The 19,716-nt window shown below is 42.7% G+C and overlaps 2 protein-coding genes across 2 annotated transcripts; both read right to left on the bottom strand.

Moving 5' to 3' along the window:
• Positions 1–6,318: 6,318 nt before the first annotated feature.
• Positions 6,319–8,562, bottom strand: LOC147246333 (E3 ubiquitin/ISG15 ligase TRIM25-like). The gene has a single exon (XM_086183352.1). It carries the CDS (start codon positions 8,431–8,433, stop codon positions 6,889–6,891), a length of 1,545 nt encoding a protein of 514 aa, XP_086039478.1. The 5' UTR covers positions 8,434–8,562; the 3' UTR covers positions 6,319–6,888.
• A 6,705-nt stretch (positions 8,563–15,267) lies between these two features.
• Positions 15,268–17,013, bottom strand: LOC147246332 (E3 ubiquitin/ISG15 ligase TRIM25-like). Its single transcript, XM_086182712.1, has one exon. The coding sequence runs from the start codon at positions 16,962–16,964 to the stop codon at positions 15,420–15,422; it is 1,545 nt and encodes a 514-aa protein (XP_086038838.1). The 5' UTR covers positions 16,965–17,013; the 3' UTR covers positions 15,268–15,419.
• Positions 17,014–19,716: the final 2,703 nt, after the last annotated feature.

The following is a 19,716-nucleotide window of genomic DNA, read 5'->3' as shown; positions in this document are numbered from 1 at the left end:
GAAACGTTCGTCCTGTGTTGTTTATATGTTGTTGTTCATGCTTAGCTTGCATACCCATTTAGAGGGGAGACACGGAGGTGTCTGTGCACCTGCTGGAGGAAGCTAAGCTCTCAGACGGCTATACTGAGGAAGTTTGTTTCAGTTGCTAATTTCTTGTTATTTAAATCCATCCTGACATGAAAACATGGTAGTTGATATATGTCACATGCAAGATGTTTATGACCTTCGTGAAGTGTGTTTATTCAAATAATGAAAGTGTGGCTGACGATTTGTATTTTGTTTTATTTCCTGTCTGTATAGGAAAAAGTAGCCACTACTGTTGTCTGTCCAGGATAAAAATGTTGCCTTTTTATTATAAAAAGATTGTCTGTTAGTTGCAGAAGGATTAAGACAGATAAGCAAACAAGATATGTTTTTGTTTTTTCAAATCCACTTCAAAACTAAACTAATTAATGCTGTTCTCAGCTGAGGACAATCGGGGCAAGAAAGACCCACTGAAGTGCATTTTTTTATGCCAGTCTCATCCCTGTGTAATCTGGTCACACACAAAGAGGCACAGAGCATTAAAGCAGCATCAGATATTTCAGATCTATCTTTTATACAGACCTTTCATTCGCTAGTACGGACGGAAAAATCGGATCAAATTTTAATTTTTTTTAAAAAATGAACAGGAAAATATACATTTTAGGCCTTAAGATGAAGACAAAAATAAAGACTGTGCCATCTACATGCAAGAAAAGGGGCTTGAAGCTCGTCATCAGCAGGTCCTTTCTGATCCAGACGCAGGTTTGTTTTGAGCTGAATGAAAAGTTGGACATATTAAACGTGCTGAACAAACAGGTTTTCACTTCAAGAGTGACTTCTGGGATTCTTCAGTTGAGAGCCTCCAGCTCATTTCTGTCTATTTAAAGAAGTAAAAAAACAAAAACAAGAATATTTCAATGTTCCTGTCAGAATAGTTGTGACGAAATGTTTTCTGTGATATTAAATGTTAGAAAATATGTAGACACATTTATGTTTTCTTACTTTCAGGTTTTTATGATCATGAAGTTTTAGCCTGATGTAGAATTGTATGATGGTGTTGTGACCTTTATACAGAGCAAAAAATGGTTGTCAGTCTATTAGTGGTGGCCCTGCGATGGACTTGGGACATGTCCAGGGTGAACCCCGCCTCTCGCCGTAGCCGCTGGGATAGTGACCCTTAACAGGAATAAGCAGAAGAATGGATGGGATGGATGGATGGAAGTTCTTTGTCTCTCCTCCATTGTTTCCTCTCCCATTCAGGGTACTCTGCCCTTCGCTCTGGATCTTGGGGTCGTCGAGCGGAATAGCGCCTTTCCTTTTCTGCTGCACTTAATGACGTAATAATAATAATAATAATAAAATAATAATAATAATAAAAAATCATAAAAGTGTGAAGAAGCATAAATATTCATCAAAAACATGACATTATCTTTAGCCAGAGAGTAAGACCGCAGCCTTAGTACTCTCTTCATCCAGTAAATATTAGAGAAATATTGGAAAATTTACTGAGGCTCCAGTTAATGCTTAACGCCCATAGTGCTCAATATGGGTATTAGCTCAATGCTCCACACAACATTAGTTCCTTAATTTTTAAAAGTTAAGTTAAGATGTTTAAAAATTGTGAGAGAGAAAAACCTGGTTCATGTCACTCCTGTTACTGTAGGATCGTAAACACTTTACTCTGGGAAAGTAACAGGAATGACAGGAACAGGGTGGACGATTTCAAGCTAATTTGCCCCTCGCTAGCTAATGGTTAATTTCACAAGAGCAGATGTCCTATAGTTTGAAAAGACAATACTTGTAGATAGAAGAAGAAGAAGAATATTAGAATTTAATTCATATATATATTCATTCATTCATTCATTGTCTTCCACTTATTCCTTTCTTTTAAGGGTCGCGGGGGGGGGATGAAGCCTATCCCAGCGTCTACGGACGAGAGGCGTGGTTCATCCTGGACAGGTCGCCAGTCCATCGCAGGGCCAAGATACAGAGACGAACAACCATTCACACTCACAGTCACACCTACGGTCAATTTAGATTATCAATAAGCCTCGTCCTCTCTTGATGTCTTTGGACTGTGGACCAGGACAGAGTGTGTGCCATTTCTACAGTTCTGTGACACAAAGATGGAATGTCAGCGTCATGGAAGAGGGGTGAGAATTCGCGGAGGAAGGGGATGGGGACAAACCAGGGACAGAGGAAGAAGAGGTGAACTACATTTGCAAATCCTTGATGAAATTAGGGCGACACTTGTGGACAATGTTGTGAATCACAGCATCACAATGGCTGAAGCTGGAAGACGAGTGCAAACAAATGTAGGGAGAACCTCAGTGAATTCCATCATTCAAACATTTCGTAGGGAGAACAGGTATCAATAGTTTTGGACAGTAATCCAATTCTTTATGTCTCATATTTACCCTACATTCCTATAATTTTACTCTGCAACACATCAGACTGCAAGACAACCTTGCAGAGGTTGAAAGGAGCCTGTTTTTACTCCACAACAAGAGGAAGCCATTTGTGCAATGGTGATTGCAATCAATCCAAAAAGATTGAGAGAGATTCAAAACGCTGTTATCGATGATGACAAAATCTTTGGCAATATTGAATGTGTTTCAATCACAACGATTGACAGAGGGCTCAGGAAGAATGAAAAGCGCATGAAAGAACTTTACAATGTGCCACTTGAAAGGAACAGTGAAAGAGGGAAGGAGACCCTTCACCAGTGTGTACAGGTAAAGCTTGAGTGTGCGTTCTAGGTGTACTCTAATGTTCAGCACTGTAAACTGTTCTACTTTGTGTAGTTCCATGCAGTACACTTAATATTTTGATTTGATTGGCAGGCCTGTGAGAAATCTATGGCCAGTTGGCTGGGAGCGAGACTGTGTCAGTCATCAGGATCTTCTTACCACTCAAACTGAAGCAATCACTTTCCCTGAAGCTATGGCCTGCTGCTTGACAACCAATGAAAAGAGAGAGGAGACAAGCTGTATTTCCTCCATTGTGGCCCCTTCCACATGAGGAAGATGGTGCAGATAGACAGAAAGGATTGCTGTAGTGTTGGCAAATTTTTTTGAACTTCCATTGCACTGTGTTCAAAGTAAAAGGCCATCCATTGTCCTATGGTTCCTGCTGGGGTCATCTGGTCGGTCCTAAAGATGACCCTGATGGTGATATACAGTTTGGCCCAGAAATATTTGGACAGTGACACAAGTTTTTTTTTTATTTTCACTTTTTACGAAAGCATGTTCAGGATACAGTTATATAATCAATATGGGCTTAAAGTACAGACTGTCAGCCGTAATTTGAGAGTGTTCACATCCAAATTGGAGCAAGAGTTTAGGAATTACAGCTCTTTAATACGTAGCCACCTCTTTTTCAAGGGACCAAAAGTAATTGGACAATTGACTTAGAAAACTGCAAAAAAACAAGAACAAGCAACAAGGCTGCATGTACTCTTCCCTCGTTAACCTGTCATCAATTAAGCAGTTAAAAGGTCTGGATTTGATTCCACGTGTGGTGTTTGCATTTGGAAGCTGTTGCTGTGAACACACAACATGCGGTCAAAGGAGCTCTCAATGGAACTGAAACAGACCGTCCTGAGGCTGAAAAAAAAATCCATCAGAGAGATGGCAGAAATGTTCGGAGTGGCCAAAGCAACAGTTTGGTACAGTCTGAGAAAAAAGAGTGCACTGGTGAGCTTGGGAACTCAAAAAGGCCTGGACGTCCATGGAAGACAACAGTGAATTCTTTCCATGGTGAAGAAAAACCCCCTCACAACATCCACTCAAGTGAAGAACACTCTCCAGGAAGTAGGGTAGTATCTGAGTCTACCATAAAGACAAGACTTCATCTAAAAAACACAAAGGCTTCACCACAAGGTGCAAACCATTAATCAGCCTCAAAAATAGGTCAGAATTGACTTTGTCAAAAAACCAATGGAGACCATGGACTGGTCAATTGGAGGCGGGCATTCACAACCAATACGCCCAGCCTTCCTCTCATTCGCGAGCCACCTGCTAACACTGGACCAGCGGAAGGTGCGAGGAACTGCACCAGAACCAAAGCCTCAAAGTCTGGTGGGAGAGGTACCCTTGCCTTACTGGGCGTGGTGTACCCTTCTCCTCAAAGCAGGAGGAAGGGAGGTGTGGATCCTCCGGCAACATGATCTCCAGGGCTACTGCTGCCAGATTCAAAACCTCTAGGAGCTCATCTAGACGGCAGGATGCTCTTGCAACCCTGAGCTGTCTGTACAACAGGGGGTGGTGTGTTTGGATTTCATGAATATGTTTCAAATAAATCATTACGTTGGAATGAAATTTGTTGTCTGCTGCAGAGTCTCTGTCTGTGAGTCTTGATTGTACATTTAAGAGCAGAAGATGTTTTCATTCAAGGCCTGTGGGATCTGGAGAGATACTGAAATGATTTGAGTATGGAATTAAATGAAGTCTGAAAATGCTGCAGATTGATTTGTTGAATGTTTTGTTGTCTATATGTGTTGGCCCTGCGATGGACTGGTGACCCGTCCAGGTTGAACACGCCTCTCACACGAAAGTTGCTGGGAAAGGCTCCAGTTGCCCCCCCTCCCCCCATCTAAAAAGGATAGGCGGAAGCAAATGGATGGATGGATACTGCAATACTTTGAGTGTGGAAAACAACACATTTTTAAAAATGTTGAAAATAAACTTGTTGATTGTTTTCGGGGCGTTGTTTGTTTGGTTGCAGCTCCATTCCTTTGTGCACATTTGTGGTCAAACCCTGTCAAGTAACTCATGAGGAGATGAACACACAAGAAAGTTGATCCTGTAACTAAAGAACCCTTCTCAGTTTGTCTCAGTTATTTCCGTTTATTGTGGTTCTGCTTGGTGACTTTTGTGTGTTCACTCCAGTGTCGTCCTCACCAGCCCTCCACAGCTGCAGCACTTTCACTTCTGTCAAACTGAGGGAGGTTTTTGTACGGCTCTAAATCACTGTGTGAACGAGCTGCTGCTATGGTAGCCAAGACAGAAATACTCTCCAATATCTTCAGCCTGAACACCACTGATGGTCAGAGTGTATTGAGAACCAGATTGAGTGCCACTGAATCGAGATGGAGTTCCAGAGAACAGAGTTGATGCCCAGTATATCAGTAGTTTAGGAGCTTCTCCAGGTTTTTGAAGGTACCAACTGAGATCATCATCAATGTCTGAACTCCCTGTGGCGCTGATGGTCACTGTCCCTCCAAGACTGACAGACTTGGATTTGTCCGGCTGAGTCAGAAAATCCCCGGCAGAGAAACAACTGCAGGACATTCACAGCAAAAAGGACTCACCCTGAATCAGCAAACCCAACAGGACAAGCAGAGTTACTGCAACTTCATCCTGGTAGAGTTTTCAAAGTCAGCTCATGAAAACACTTGAGACTTGCTGGCAGTGAAGAACTTTAAAAGTCTGGGGAGCAGTGAAGCATCAAAGTCATGCAAAACACATCAGGGCACACCTGTCCTTGTGAAACTCAGAGAGCCGGAGGGACGGGGGCCACCTCTTCCTGTGGACTGACTTGCTGCTCTCAACAGACTCAAGGTAACGTGGGACACAAGACCAGAAGAAACATAACTTGGATTTACACCATCATTCATCTTAATTGTACTGAGAAGAATATTTGTACTACAAGAAGAGTTGAGGACTTGAAGATGAGCAACTGTCTCCTGTGGTGTTACTCCTTTACAGTCACTGATAAGGTATAAAATAACCAAGTATTATTGACATAAATTACATCAATTTGATTGATATGATTTTATTAATTTTAAGTGCAAAAAATAATGTAAATATAACACAAACTCTCTCAGAAAAAATCACTTCTTCCAGGATTCTTCTCCTGTTTCTCTGTCAGTTTCAGAAGAGTGAAGCTGAAACAAATTCCCTGATTGCAATGAGCTCTGTTGTTTCCCTCTTTTCACTGTGATTTTTTTCAGATTGTTAATATATTTTTAAACATTCAGTTTAATCTTTCAGATGACAAGAAAAATACATTACAGAAGTAGACCACATTTTAACTCATATACAAGTATTTTTATTGGAATGTTATTGGATAAAAGGTCTTTTCACTTCTGTTATCCAGTGTTAATTGGAATGGTATTACCTGGGTTGCCATTCTAATTGTATTTTTTTCATATTTATCTAATTAATGATCTTAACAGGACTGACATGTAAGTAACAGGAAAGAAAAAAGTCACAGGGATGATGGGAATCGTTCTTCAGAAAACTTCATGTATTAATAGCTTGTAAAAAATACTGCATTTATAGTTGTTTTTGTTATATTTTAATAGTAATAGAACAGTTACAGAATCATTGACATTTAAAACTTAGACAAATGTATTGCAAATGAATGTTCACAAGAAACAGCTTCGCTGCTGACAAAACAGAAATTGATGAAAGTGGGTCACATTCTTCAGATTTGAAACATTGTAAACTTGTACAAAAGAAATACTGTATTTGTTGTTTTATAGTTTCACAGTAATAAGTTCTCTGTCTGGTGGAACGGTGGTGCAGTGGTCTACACTGTCGCCCCCCCAGCAGGAAGATTCTGGCTTCGAGTCCTGGTTCCAGCACTGGGTCTTCTGTGTGGAGTCTCCATGTTCTCCCTGTTCCTGTGTGGGTTCTCTCTGGTACTCCAGCTTCCTCCCACAGACCAAAGACATCAAGAGAGGACGAGGCTGATTGATGCTCTAAATTGACCGTAGGTGTGGCTGAGTTGTGTTGGTCCTGCAATGGACTGGTGACCTGTTCAGGGTGAACCCCACCTCTCGACTGAAAGGCTGCCCCCCCCCCCAACCCTTGACAGGATAAGCGGTAGAAGATGAATGGATTGAGGGATGTTTGCTGCTTACTGAGTCTTAGTGTTGATCAACTCAACCGTATCTCCAACGTTCCTGAAATGGAATCCAGCATGGGGAGGCTGAGTGAAGTTGGCCTCAGTCCTGTAGAGTAGATCCATGTGTTGATTGTCCCTGATGTTGAAGAAGGCCAGCTCTCCTGCGTACTGATCCAGGTACACTCCGATTCTGTGTGACACAGGACCTGTGGCCATCGCCACAACGTAGTTGTTATAAAGCACCTTAAAACTTTGGTTGTCACACGTCAGAGCCCAAGATGTGCCGTTCTGTCCCAATCCACAATCCAGGCCTTTCCCTGCTCTGCCGATGTCCTTGTATGAGACTGCTGTTGTCCCTGCAGCTCCCGTCCACTCCACCTCCCAGTAACAACGGCCAGTCATGCTCTCTCTGCTGAGGACCTGAGGATGATGCCCGAATCTGTCTGGGTGGGGAGAATAAGCTTGTTCCTCCGCCATGAATTTGGCTGCTCTATTCCCCTCAGAAAGGAACAGCTGTGCGTGGGCTGTGTTGGGATCCAGCGTAATGGGACGAGAATACTGGAGGAATTCCTCTCTGGCCCGTGGCTGCGACAGCAAAAACTCTGTTTGAGACAGCGTCTGCGTGATGTGAAACCCCCAGTCCATCAGAACATTCTCCACTGAACTGAGGGTGTTTGACGCAGCTGCTTTCACATCATCAAAGTAATGAAGAGGAGTGTTTTGGATGTGAGGTCCAGTTGGTCCTTGGTGCTTCATCCCCTCATCTTTTGTCATCTCAAGAATTTCCTTCCTGACCTTTTTGCGGACCTCTCTGATCCGCCTCAGTTCAGCGTACTGCTTGGCCTTAATTCGCTGCTTCACATCAGCGCGTCTCCTCTTGATGGCGTGGATCAAGTCAGTGAAGTTCTTCTCACTTTTCTCCACTGCCTGATCAGCAGACAGGTTGATTGCTGTCACCTCATGCTGGAGCTTCTTGATGTACGTCTTTCTCTCCTCGATTCGCTTCTTCAGCAGGTTGTGCTCTTTCTGCCTCCTTTCTACCATGATGTCAAGTCCTGGACGGTCAGGATTTTCGACCATTTTGAGCCCGTCTTCAGAAGGTGAGCCCGTCTTCTCATGGTGCTTCTCACACGGCTCAACCAGCGTGTGCTTTTCAAAGGCGGGGGCTTGAAAATGAGGCTTCAGGTGTTTGTCACAGAAGGCGATGAGACAAAACAGGCAGTACTTGCAGGCTTTCAGCTTCCTCCCAGTGCACACATCACAGGCCACATCTTGTGGTCCAGCGTAACTGTGTTCAGAAGGAGCCTTGTGGAATCCAGACTTCTGAAGCTGCTCCACCAAATTTGTTAACATGGTGTTTTTAGCCAGGACAGGCCTTGATCTGAAGGAATGCCAGCATTGGGGACAGCTGACAGAATGTCCCTGTTTCCAGGAGTTTTCCAAACAGCTCAGACAGAAGCTATGTCCGCAGGGAATAGTCACCGGGTTCTTGTATATTCCCCGACAGATGGTACAAGAGATGGCATCTGTGTACAGCTGAGTTTGGCGTTGCTCCATTTTTCTCTCACTTGTGACTGGTCACCGAATCTCTTATAAGGGAAAGAAAGATGACCAGTCTTGAGCCACATCCTTCGTTGCATTGATCTTACAAACATGGAAGACAACAGATGGCTCTGACATCTCTGACTCCTTCCTGTCAGTGATGTCAGAATTCACTCTCACTGATCTGAGACTTGGATCAGGGCGCTATTACTCTGATCTCAGGCTTTGATCTAACAGTTTTGAACTTTGATTTTAGGGGGTATTCCTCTGATACCTGCAGAACCTGTCTATGCATTCATGTCATTCCAAATATCAACGTTAGTCTATCAATTTCATCAGGCTTTTTATTTTTTTGCCGTAAACTGCTGTTCTTTCTGCTGCCGTGTTGAGAAAAAGCTTCATTTCCACACAGAACCAACAAGTGGGTCAGAATGTGAGAAAGAACCAGTGCTTTTTATTTCCCCTTTCTTTCAGAGTGCAAGTTGTTTCACACAAAGAGGCACAGAGCATTAAAGCAGCATCAGATATTTCAGATCTATCTTTTATACAGACCTTTCATTCGCGAGTACAGACGGAAAAATCGAATCGAATTTTAAAAAATGTTTTTTCAATGAACAGGAAAATATACATTTTAGGCCTTAAGATGAAGACAAAAATAAAGACTGTGCCATCTACATGCAAGAAAAGGGGCTTGAAGCTCGTCATCAGCAGGTCCTTTCTGATCCAGACGCAGGTTTGTTTTGAGCTGAATGAAAAGTTGGACATATTAAACGTGCTGGACAAACAGGTTTTCACTTCAAGAGTGACTTCTGGGATTCTTCAGTTGAGAGCCTCCAGCTCATTTCTGTCTATTCAAAGAAGTAAAAAAACAAAAACAAGAATATTTCGATGTTCCTGTCAGAATAGTTGTGACGAAATATTTTCTGTTATATTAAATGTTAGAAAATATGTAGACACATTTATGTTTTCTTACTTTCAGGTTTTTATGATCATGAAGTTTTAGCCTGATGTAGAATTGTATGATGGTGTTGTGACCTTTATACAGAGCAAAAAATGGTGGTCAGTCTATTAGTGGTGGCCCTGCGATGGACTTGGGACATGTCCAGGGTGAACCCCGCCTCTCACCGTAGCCGCTGAGATAGTGACCCTTAACAGGAATAAGCAGAAGATTGGATGGGATGGATGGATGGAAGTTCTTTGTCTCTCCTCCATTGTTTCCTCTCCCATTCAGGGTACTCTGCCCTTCGCTCTGGATCTTGGGGTCGTCGAGGGGAATAGCGTCTTTCCTTTTCTGCTGCACTTAATGACGTAATAATAATAATAATAATAAAATAATAATAATAATAAAAAATCATAAAAGTGTGAAGAAGCATAAATATTCATCAAAAACATGACATTATCTTTAGCCAGAGAGTAAGACAGCAGCCTTAGTACTCTCTTCATCCAGTAAATATTAGAGAAATATTGGAAAATTTACTGAGGCTCCAGTTAATGCTTAACGCCCATAGTGCTCAATATGGGTATTAGCTCAATGCTCCACACAACATTAGTTCCTTAATTTTTAAAAGTTAAGTTAAGATGTTTAAAAATTGTGAGAGAGAAAAACCTGGTTCATGTCACTCCTGTTACTGTAGGATCGTAAACACTTTACTCTGGGAAAGTAACAGGAATGACAGGAACAGGGTGGACGATTTCAAGCTAATTTGCCCCTCGCTAGCTAATGGTTAATGTCACAAGAGCAGATGTCATACAGTTTGAAAAGACAATACTTGTAGATAGAAGAAGAAGAAGAATATTAGAATTTAATTCATATATATATTCATTCATTCATTCATTGTCTTCCACGTATTCCTTTCTTTTAAGGGTCGCGGGGGGGGATGAAGCCTATCCCAGCGTCTACGGACGAGAGGCGTGGTTCACCCTGGACAGGTCGCCAGTCCATCGCAGGGCCAAGATACAGAGACGAACAACCATTCACACTCACAGTCACACCTACGGTCAATTTAGATTGTCTATAAGCCTCGTCCTCTCTTGATGTCTTTGGACTGTGGACCAGGACAGAGTGTGTGCCATTTCTACAGTTCTGTGACAAAAAGATGGAATGTCAGCGTCGTGGAAGAGGGGTGAGAATTCGCGGAGGAAGGGGATGGGGACAAACCAGGGACAGAGGAAGAAGAGGTGAACTACATTTGCAAATCCCTGATGAAATTAGGGCGACACTTGTGGACAATGTTGTGAAACACAGCATCACAATGGCTGAAGCTGGATGACGAGTGCAATCAAATGTAGGGAGAACCTCAGTGAATTCCATCATTCAAACATTTCGTAGGGAGAACAGGTATCAATAGTTTTGGACAGTAATCCAATTCTTTATGTCTCATATTTACCCTACATTCCTATAATTTTACTCTGCAACACATCAGACTGCAAGACAACCTTGCAGAGGTTGAAAGGAGCCTGTTTTTACTCCACAACAAGAGGAAGCCATTTGTGCAATGGTGATTGCAAACAATCCAAAAAGATTGAGAGAGATTCAAAACGCTGTTATCGATGATGACAAAATCTTTGGCAATATTGAATGTGTTTCAATCACAACGATTGACAGAGGGCTCAGGAAGAATGAAAAGCGCATGAAAGAACTTTACAATGTGCCACTTGAAAGGAACAGTGTGTACAGGTAAAGCTTGAGTGTGCGTTCTAGGCGTACTCTAATGTTCAGCACTGTAAACTGTTCTACTTTGTGTAGTTCCATGCAGTACACTTAATATTTTGATTTGATTGGCAGGCCTGTGAGAAATCTATGGCCAGTTGGCTGGGAGTGAGACTGTGTCAGTCATCAGGATCTTCTTACCACTCAAACTGAAGCAATCCCTTTCCCTGAAGCTATGGCCTGCTGCTTGACAACCAATGAAAAGAGAGAGGAGACAAGCTGTATTTCCTCCATTGTGGCCCCTTCCACATGAGGAAGATGGTGCAGATAGACAGAAAGGATTGCTGTAGTGTTGGCTAATTTTTTTGAACTTCCATTGCACTGTGTGTTCAAAGTAAAAGGCCATCCATTGTCCTATGGTTCCTGCTGGGGTCATCTGGTCGGTCCTAAAGATGACCCTGATGGTGATATACAGTTAGGCCCCAAAATATTTGGACAGTGACACAAGTTTTTTTTTTATTTTCACTTTTTACGAAAGCATGTTCAGGATACAGTTATATAATCAATATGGGCTTTAAGTACAGACTCTCAGCCGTAATTTGAGAGTGTTCACATCCAAATTGGAGCAAGAGTTTAGGAATTGCAGCTCTTTAATACGTAGCCACCTCTTTTTCAAGGGACCAAAAGTAATTGGACAATTGACTTAGAAAACTGCAAAAAAACAAGAACAAACAACAAGGCTGCATGTACTCTTCCCTCGTTAACCTGTCATCAATTAAGCAGTTAAAAGGTCTGGATTTGATTCCACGTGTGGTGTTTGCATTTGGAAGCTGTTGCTGTGAACACACAACATGCGGTCAAAGGAGCTCTCAATGGAACTGAAACAGACCGTCCTGAGGCTGAAAAAAAAAATCCATCAGAGAGATGGCAGAAATGTTCGGAGTGGCCAAAGCTACAGTTTGGTACAGTCTGAGAAAAAAGAGTGCACTGGTGAGCTTGGGAACTCAAAAAGGCCTGGACGTCCATGGAAGACAACAGTGAATTCTTTCCATGGTGAAGAAAAACCCCCTCACAACATCCACTCAAGTGAAGAACACTCTCCAGGAAGTAGGGTAGTATCTAAGTCTACCATAAAGACAAGACTTCATCTAAAAAACACAAAGGCTTCACCACAAGGTGCAAACCATTAATCAGCCTCAAAAATAGGTCAGAATTGACTTTGCCAAAAAACCAATGGAGACCATGGACTGGTCAATTGGAGGCGGGCATTCACAACCAATACGCCCAGCCTCCCTCTCATTCGCGAGCCACCTGCTAACACTGGACCAGCGGAAGGTGCGAGGAACTGCACCAGAACCAAAGCCTCAAAGTCAGGTGGGAGAGGCACCCTTGCCTTACTGGGCATAGTGTACCCTTCTCCTCAAAGCAGGAGGCAGGGAGGTGTGGATCCTCCAGCAACATGATCTCCAGGGCTACTGCTGCCAGATTCAACACCTCTTGGACCTCGTCTAGACCGCAGGATGCCCTTGCAACCCTGAGCTGTCTGTACAACAGGGAGTGGTGTGGGTGGATTTCATGAATGTTTTAATAAATCATTACGTTGGAATTAAATTTGTTGTCTGCTGCAGAGTCTCTGTCTGTGCGTCTTGATTATACATTAAAGAACAGAAGATGTTTTCATTCAAGGCCTGTGGGATCTGGAGAGATACTGAAATGATTTGAGTATGGAATTAAATGAAGTCTGAAAATGCTGCAGATTGATTTGTTGAATGTTTTGTTGTCTATATGTGTTGGCCCTGCGATGGACTGGTGACCCGTCCAGGTTGAACACGCCTCTCACACGAAAGTTGCTGGGAAAGGCTCCAGTTGCCCCCCCTCCCCCCATCTAAAAAGGATAGGCGGAAGCAAATGGATGGATGGATACTGCAATACTTTGAGTGTGGAAAACAACACATTTTTAAAAATGTTGAAAATAAACTTGTTGATTGTTTTCGGGGCGTTGTTTTGTTTTGGGTGCAGCTCCATTCCTTTGTGCACATTTGTGGTCAAACCCTGTCAAGTAACTCATGAGGAGATGAACACACAAGCAAGTTGATCCTGTAACTAAAGAACCCTTCTCAGTTTGTCTCAGTTATTTTGGTTCATTGTGGTTCTGCTTGGTGACTTTTGTGTGTTCACTCCAGTGTCGTCCTCACCAGCCCTCCACAGCTGCAGCACTTTCACTTCTGTCAAACTGAGGGAGGTTTTTGTACGGCTCTAAATCACTGTGTGAACGAGCTGCTGCTATGGGCACCAAGACAGAAATACTCTCCAATATCTTCAGCCTGAACACCACTGATGGTCAGAGTGTATTGAGAACCAGATCGAGTGCCACTGAATCGAGACGGAGTTCCAGAGAACAGAGTTGATGCCCTGTATATCAGTAGTTTAGGAGCTTCTCCAGGTTTTTGAAGGTACCAACTGAGATAAGCTCCAATATTTGAACTCCCTGTGGCGCTGATGGTCACTGTCCCTCCAAGACTGACAGACTTGGATTTGTCCGGCTGAGTCAGAAAATCCCCGGCAGACGACTCTGGAATGTGAAATCATGGATGATATCAACCTGAATTAGTTTTCACAGCCTTCTAATACATGAAGACCAGATTAGAAACAACTGCAGGACATTCACAGCAAAAAGGACTCACCCTGAATCAGCAAACCCAACAGGACAAGCAGAGTTACTGGCAACTTCATCCTGGTAGAGTTTTCAAAGTCAGCTCATGAAAACACTTGAGACTTGCTGGCAGTGAAGAACTTTAAAAGTCTGGGGAGCAGTGAAGCATCAAAGTCATGCAAAACACATCTGGGCACACCTGTCCTTGTGAAACTGAGAGGGCCGGAGGGACGGGGGCCACCTCTTCCTGTGGACTGACTTGCTGCTCTCAACAGACTCAAGGTAACGTGGGACACAAGACCAGAAGAAACATAACTTGGATTTACACCATCATTCATCTTAATTGTACTGAGAAGAATATTTGTACTACGAGAAGAGTTGAGGACTTGAAGATGAGCAACTGTCTCCTGTGGTGTCACTCCTTTACAGTCACTGATAAGGTATAAAATAACCAAGTATTATTGACATAAATTAAATCAATTTGATTGATATGATTTCATTAATTTTAAGAGCAAAAAATAATGTAAATATAACACAAACTCTCTCTGAAAAATCACTTCTTCCAGGATTCTTCTCCTGTTTCTCTGTCAGTTTCAGAAGAGTGAAGCTAAAACAAATTCCCTGATTGCAATGAGCTCTCTTGTTTCCCTCTTTTCTCTGTGATTTTTTTCAGATTGTTAATATATTCTTAAACATTCTGTTTAATCTTTCTGATGACAAGGAAAAATACATTACAGAAGGAGACCACATTTTAACTAAAATATAAGTATTTTTATTGGAATGTTATTGTTTAAAAGGTCTTTTCACTTCTGTTATCCAGTGTTAATTGGAATGGTATTACCTGGGTTGCCATTCATATTGTATTTTTTTTTCATTTTTATCAAATTAATGATCTTAACAGGACTGACATGTAAGTAACCAGAAAGACAAAAGTCACAGGGATGATGGGAATCGTTCTTCAGAAAACTTCATATATTTATAGCTTGTAAAAAATACTGCATTTATAGTTGTTTTTGTTATATTTTAATAGTAATAGAATAGTTACAGAATCATTGACATTTAAAACTTAGACAAATGTACTGCAAATGAATGTTAACAAGAAACAGCTTCGCTGCTGACAAAACAGAAATTGATGAAAGTGGGTCACATTCTTCAGATTTGAAACATTGTAAACTTGTACAAAAGAAATACTGTATTTGTTGTTTTATAGTTTCACAGTAATAAGTTCTCTGTCTGGTGGGACGGTGGTGCAGTGGTCTGCACTGTCGCCCCCGAGCAAGAAGGTTCTGGGTTCGAGTCCTGGTTCCAGCACTGGGTCTTCTGTGTGGAGTCTGCATGTTCTCCCTGTTCTTGCGTGGGTTCTCTCTGGTACTCCAGCTTCCTCCCACAGACCAAAGACATCAAGAGAGGACGAGGCTGATTGATGCTCTAAATTGACCGTAGGTGTGGCTGAGTTGTGTTGGTCCTGCAATGAACTGGTGACCTGTTCAGGGTGAACCCCACCTCTGGACTGAAGGCTGCCCCCCCCCCCCCCCCCAGCCCTTGACAGGATAAGCGGTAGAAGATGAATGGATTGAGGGATGTTTGCTGCGCTGTTGAGTCTTTCCAAGCCTCTTTTCCAAAAAAAAAATTCAAAGAAAAATGGCTTTGAATTCCATGCGTTGATGAAAATCCCCTCCTCTCAGCTTTGATAACTGCTTACTGAGTCTTAGTGTTGATCAACTCAGCCGTGTCTCCAACGTTCCTGAAATGGAATCCAGCATGGGGAGGCTGAGTGAAGTTGGCCTCAGTCCTGTAGAGTAGATCCATGTGTTGATTGTCCCTGATGTTGAAGAAGGCCAGCTCTCCTGCGTACTGATCCAGGTACACTCCGATTCTGTGTGACACAGGACCTGTGGCCATCGCCACAACGTAGTTGTTATAAAGCACCTTAAAACTTTGGTTGTCACACGTCAGAGCCCAAGATGTGCCGTTCTGTCCCAATCCACAATCCAGGCCTTTCCCTGCTCTGCCGATGTCCTTGTATGAGACTGCTGTTGTCCCTGCAGCTCCCGTCCACTCCACCTCCCAGTAACAACGGCCAGTCATGCTCTCTCTGCTGAGGACCTGAGGATGATGCCCGAATCTGTCTGGGTGGGGAGAATAAGCTTGTTCCTCCTCCATGAATTTGGCTGCTCTATTCCCCTCAGAAAGGAACAGCTGTGCGTGGGCTGTGTTGGGATCCAGCGTAATGGGACGAGAATACTGGAGGAATTCCTCTCTGGTCCGTGGCTGCGACAGCAAAAACTCTGTTTGAGACAGCGTCTGCGTGATGTGAAACCCCCAGTCCATCAGAACATTCTCCACTGAACTGAGGGTGTTTGACGCAGCTGCTTTCACATCATCAAAGTAATGAAGAGGAGTGTTTTGGATGTGAGGTCCAGTTGGTCCTTGGTGCTTCATCCCCTCATCTTTTGTCATCTCAAGAATTTCCTTCCTGACCTTTTTGCGGACCTCTCTGATCCGCCTCAGTTCAGCGTACTGCTTGGCCTTAATTCGCTGCTTCACATCAGCGCGTCTCCTCTTGATGGCGTGGATCAAGTCAGTGAAGTTCTTCTCACTTTTCTCCACTGCCTGATCAGCAGACAGGTTGATTGCTGTCACCTCATGCTGGAGCTTCTTGATGTACGTCTTTCTCTCCTCGATTCGCTTCTTCAGCAGGTTGTGCTCTTTCTGCCTCCTTTTTACCATGATGTCAAGTCCTGGACGGTAAGGATTTTCGACCATTTTGAGCCCGTCTTCAGAAGGTGAGCCCGTCTTCTCATGGTGCTTCTCACACGGATCAACCAGCGTGTGCTTTTCAAAGGCGGGGGCTTGAAAATGAGGCTTCAGGTGTTTGTCACAGAAGGCGATGAGACAAAACAGGCAGTACTTGCAGGCTTTCAGCTTCCTCCCAGTGCACACATCACAGGCCACATCTTGTGGTCCAGCGTAACTGTGTTCAGAAGGAGCCTTGTGGAATCCAGACTTCTGAAGCTGCTCCACCAAATTTGTTAACATGGTGTTTTTAGCCAGGACAGGCCTTGATCTGAAGGAATGCCAGCATTGGGGACAGCTGACAGAACGTCCCTGTTTCCAGGAGTTTTCCAAACAGCTCAGACAGAAGCTATGTCCGCAGGGAATAGTCACCGGGTTCTTGAATATTCCCCGACAGATGGTACAAGAGATGGCATCTGTGTACAGCTGAGTTTGGCGTTGCTCCATTTTTCTCTCACTTGTGACTGGTCACCGTATCTCTTATAAGGGAAAGAAAGATGACCAGTCTTGAGCCACATCCTTCTTTGCATTGATCTTACAAACATGGAAGACGACAGATGGCTCTGACATCTCTGACTCCTTCCTGTCAGTGATGTCAGAATTCACTCTCACTGATCTGAGACTTGGATCAGGGCGCTATTACTCTGATCTCAGGCTTTGATCTAACAGTTTTGAACTTTGATTTTAGGGGGTATTCCTCTGATACCTGCAGAACCTGTCTATGCATTCATGTCATTCCAAATATCAACGTTAGTCTATCAATTTCATCAGGCTTTTAATTTTTTTGCCGTAAACTGCTGTTCTTTCTGCTGCCCTGTTGAGAAAAAGCTTCATTTCCACACAGAACCAACAAGTGGGTCAGAATGTGAGAAAGAACCAGTGCTTTTTATTTCCCCTTTCTTTCAGAGTGCAAGTTGTTTCACACAAAGAGGCACAGAGCATTAAAGCAGCATCAGATATTTCAGATCTATCTTTTATACAGACCTTTCATTCGCGAGTACAGACGGAAAAATCGGATCAAATTTTAATTTTTAAAAAAAAATGAACAGGAAAATATACATTTTAGGCCTTAAGATGAAGACAAAAATAAAGACTGTGCCATCTACATGAGAGAAAAGGGGTTTAAAGCTCATCATCAGCAGGTCCTTTATGACCCAGACGCAGGTTTGTTTTGAGCTGAATGAAAAGTTGGACATATTAAACGTGCTGGACAAATAGGTTTTCACTTCAAGAGTGACTTCTGGGATTCTTCAGTTGAGAGCATCCAGCTCATTTCTGTCTATTTAAAGAAGTAAAAAAAAAAAAACAAGAATATTTCAATGTTCCTGTCAGAATAGTTGTGACGAAATGTTTTCTGTTATATTAAATGTTAGAAAATATGTAGACACATTTATGTTTTCTTACTTTCAGGTTTTTATGATCATGAAGTTTTAGCCTGATGTAGAATTGTATGATGGTGTTGTGACCTTTATACAGAGCAAAAAATGGTTGTCAGTCTATTAGTGGTGGCCCTGCGATGGACTTGGGACATGTCCAGGGTGAACCCCGCCTCTCGCCGTAGCCGCTGGGATAGTGACCCTTAACAGGAATAAGCAGAAGATTGGATGGGATGGATGGATGGAAGTTCTTTGTCTCTCCTCCATTGTTTCCTCTCCCATTCAGGGTACTCTTCCCTTCGCTCTGGATCTTGGGGTCGTCGAGCGCAATAGCGCCTTTCCTTTTCTGCTGCACTTAATGACGTAATAATAATAATAATAAAATAATAATAATAATAAAAAATCATAAAAGTGTGAAGAAGCATAAATATTCATCAAAAACATGACATTATCTTTAGCCAGAGAGTAAGACAGCAGCCTTAGTACTCTCTTCATCCAGTAAATATTAGAGAAATATTGGAAAATTTACTGAGGCTCCAGTTAATGCTTAACGCCCATAGTGCTCAATATGGGTATTAGCTCAATGCTCCACACAACATTAGTTCCTTCATTTTTAAAAGTTAAGTTAAGATGTTTTAAAACTGTGTGAGAGAGAAAAACCTGGTTCATGTCACTCCTGTTACTGTAGGATCGTAAACACTTTACTCTGGGAAAGTAACAGGAATGACAGGAACAGGGTGGACGATTTCAAGCTAATTTGCCCCTCGCTAGCTAATGGTTAATGTCACAAGAGCAGATGTCATACAGTTTGAAAAGACAATACTTGTAGATAGAAGAAGAAGAAGAAGATAAGAATTTAATCATATATATATTCATTCATTCATTCATTGTCTTCCACTTATTCCTTTCTTTTAAGGGTCGCGGGGGGGGGGGGGGATGAAGCCTATCCCAGCGTCTACGGACGAGAGGCGTGGTTCACCCTGGACAGGTCGCCAGTCCATCGCAGGGCCAAGATACAGAGACGAACAACCATTCACACTCACAGTCACGCCTACAGTCAATTTAGATTATCAATAAGCCTCGTCCTCTCTTGATGTCTTTGGACTGTGGACCAGGACAGAGTGTGTGCCATTTCTACAGTTCTGTGACACAAAGATGGAATGTCAGCGTCATGGAAGAGGGGTGAGAATTCGCGGAGGAAGGGGATGGGGACAAACCAGGGACAGAGGAAGAAGAGGTGAACTACATTTGCAAATCCCTGATGAAATTAGGGCGACACTTGTGGACAATGTTGTGAATCACAGCATCACAATGGCTGAAGCTGGATGACGAGTGCAATCAAATGTCGGGAGAACCTCAGTGAATTCCATCATTCAAACATTTCGTAGGGAGAACAGGTATCAATAGTATTGGACAGAAATCCAATTCTTTATGTCTCATATTTACCCTACATTCCTATAATTTTACTCTGCAACACATCAGACTGCAAGACAACCTTGCAGAGGTTGAAAGGAGCCTGTTTTTACTCCACAACAAGAGGAAGCCATTTGTGCAATGGTGATTGCAAACAATCCAAAAAGATTGAGAGAGATTCAAAACGCTGTCATCGATGATGACAAAATCTTTGGCAATATTGAATGTGTTTCAATCACAACGATTGACAGAGGGCTCAGGAAGAATGAAAAGCGCATGAAAGAACTTTACAATGTGCCACTTGAAAGGAACAGTGAAAGAGGGAAGGAGACCCTTCACCAGTGTGTACAGGTAAAGCTTGAGTGTGCGTTCTAGGTGTACTCTAATGTTCAACACTGTAAACTGTTCTA

This window comes from Aulostomus chinensis, chromosome 17, assembly GCF_037954235.1.
Source record: "Aulostomus chinensis isolate RoL2024-O1b breed Wild chromosome 17, RoL_Achi_v1.0, whole genome shotgun sequence".
NCBI classification, from domain to species: domain Eukaryota; kingdom Metazoa; phylum Chordata; class Actinopteri; order Syngnathiformes; family Aulostomidae; genus Aulostomus; species Aulostomus chinensis.
The sequence above is the reverse complement of the archived record's forward strand: the minus strand, read 5'-3'. Positions and strand labels throughout refer to the sequence as shown.

Excerpts from the sequence above, each read along its gene's own strand:
- LOC147246333 (XM_086183352.1), bottom strand. The coding sequence starts at position 8,433 with ATGGAGCAACGCCAAACTCAGCTGTACACAGATGCCATCTCTTGTACC.
- LOC147246332 (XM_086182712.1), bottom strand. The coding sequence starts at position 16,964 with ATGGAGCAACGCCAAACTCAGCTGTACACAGATGCCATCTCTTGTACC.